The sequence below is a fragment of the Tamandua tetradactyla genome, chromosome 8 (assembly GCF_023851605.1).
Source record: "Tamandua tetradactyla isolate mTamTet1 chromosome 8, mTamTet1.pri, whole genome shotgun sequence".
Lineage (NCBI taxonomy): Eukaryota > Metazoa > Chordata > Mammalia > Pilosa > Myrmecophagidae > Tamandua > Tamandua tetradactyla.
In genome coordinates, this window is record NC_135334.1 from 14,435,011 (window position 1) to 14,437,421 (window position 2,411).

Below are 2,411 nucleotides of genomic sequence, written 5' to 3' on the forward strand. Positions count from 1 at the left end.
ACTGTCACATTTGTTCTTAACTGATTTATTCGTGTTTTGCTTGTACATATGTTGCATTTCTTCAAAAATTAATGGAAATAAAGGTTCAGGTTTTGTGTCTGTTAACATTCATATCAGTGGACAGCTTACTACCTCAAACATAGCAGGTATTCAATAAGCAAATGCAGCATATGTGGAAGGGAATGATGTGTTGGAGAAAATATAAATCTCATTCATTTTCTATCACAGTATGTCAGTAATAAAAATGATCTCAATATCACTTTTCCTGGTAAAAACTAAGAACACTAATACCTGCTTTACTAAATGATTTTTCATTTCATTGGTAAAATGAAACTCAATGGATAGAGAGGTATATATAAAATCTAGATATTAAGTGTATTAGAGCAAAATAACAAGGAATGGTAAACAAAATGGTGAACATTTTTTTTCATTTACAGCTTCCATCTATAAATCTCCAAAGTTAATGCTCACCTCCCCACCAAACCCTCCTCAATGCTGTCCTCACATCCTTGTTTCTCAGACTATATATAAAAGGGTTCAGCATGGGGATTACTGTGGTATAAAACAATGAAGACACCTTCTCTTGTTCCAGGGAGTTACTTGAAGGGGGCTTGAAATACATGAATGTGATGGACCCAAAGAAGTTCCCCACAGTAATGAAGTGGGAGCTGCAAGTTCCAAAATCTTTGGACTGACCCTCTGAGGATTGGATGCCAAGGATGCCATAGAAGATGAAGACATAGGAGATGCAGACAGCGAGGGTCAGGGCTAAGCTGTTAACCCCTCCAATACTAAAAAGTAGAAGCTCATTTAGATGTGTGCTGGAGCAGGAGAGATTGAGGAGTGAGAGGACATCATGGAAGTAATGTATGATAACATGGGATTTGCAGAAGGACAGTTTCGTCATGGCCTTTGTATGGGCCAAGGCAGAGAAAAAGCCCAGAAAGAAGACAACAATTACGAATAGTGAGCAGACCCTAGAGGACATGATTACGTGATAAAGCAATGGGCTACAGATGGCAACATAGTGGTCATGAGCCATTGCTGTCAGGAGGTAACCCTCAGCCATGACAAAGAGCACAAACAGAATGAGCTGTGCAGTGCACTCAGAATAAAGAATCGTATTATTCCCTAGGAAGTTCACCAGCATTTTGGGCTTAATAACAGTAAAATAGCAGAGATCGATAAAGGACAAGCTACTGAGGAAGTAGTACATGGGGGTGTGAAGCAGGGGGCTGACTGCAATCAGGAGAATGAAGCCTGTTTTCCACCACAGTCACTACATAGATTCCCAGGAACAGGAGGAAAAGGGGCAGCTGGACTATGGCTGCCATATTAAACCTACTAAGATAAACTGGGTTCCTGTGGAATGATTTCTTATGGCCATTCTTCTTTGGGGAGTTCTGTGGAAATGGAAAATAAAAATTACATTAAAATGGATCGTAACTCACCTCCCAAAGAAAACTAGACCTGCAGAAAATTGGTTGACAGGAACAGAAAAACTGAACCACAAATTCTTCTGAACTCATGTATGTGGTCCTGGCACCCCTATCTCAACTCCATAAAGTATCTTAGACGTTCTCCAAGTTGGCCCCAGAGTTTTGTTCACAAAACTAACATTCCTCTGACTGACTTAGAGACTTTTACTACCTGAATTTAGCAAAAGTCAATGGGACCCTTTATGGGAAGAATTACTAATAGCTATGTTTCAGCAGTTAAACAGGAGAAGATTGAGGGAGATTCAAATCACTCTTTTAGGTTCTCCAGTTTTCACACATTATGAGGACTGCAGACATTTCCCATAACATCTGCAGATGAGGAGCAAACAAGATCTCAGGGCAATGGTGATGATTTTTACTCCCAAATGCAGTGCCCGTAGGTGTGGGCTTGGGAGTCAGGCATCTGATTATCATAGTATGAACACATATGTCTCTCTTAGCCTAAAGCAACAGTGCTCGAGAAGCAGAAATACTTATATGACACCTCATTGTTTTCTTATGGAGGTAACATCTCTTCCACTGAACTTGAGGAAGTCAAGTGAAGGTAAGAACTGGGATGCAGAATGATTGACACCTGGAATTGCTGATGAAGGGCAATTTCTTACAACATTGGTGCCCGCTAGCTGTAAAATTTATAAGGGTCTTCTCAAATCTCACCCACCTCCAGACATGTCTGCAAACAGTGTATCACCATCCTCCTTCTTCCATGACCCTAACCCCCAATGAACAGCCGTTATGATGACAGGAAATGTTGCTTCTGAGGCTGTATGGGAAAATCGTTGGTGATTGGGGAAAACCTGAACTCTCTGTAGCTCAGTGCCCTTGGTGGCTTGGCCTCTAGCTCTGAAGAAATAAATGAATATACTGTATTTTTCCAGAATAAATATTGGAATCTGGCTAGTGCACCCCATT

At 40.7% G+C, this 2,411-nt stretch overlaps 1 protein-coding gene across 1 annotated transcript; it reads right to left on the reverse strand.

Annotated features, from left to right (window-relative positions):
* Nucleotides 1-460: 460 nt before the first annotated feature.
* On the reverse strand, nucleotides 461-1,387 carry LOC143644982 (olfactory receptor 8D1-like). Its single transcript, XM_077114664.1, is given in 3 exon segments — nucleotides 461-1,262; nucleotides 1,264-1,324; nucleotides 1,327-1,387. Coding segments are annotated over 3 exon segments (924 nt in total).
* Nucleotides 1,388-2,411: the final 1,024 nt, after the last annotated feature.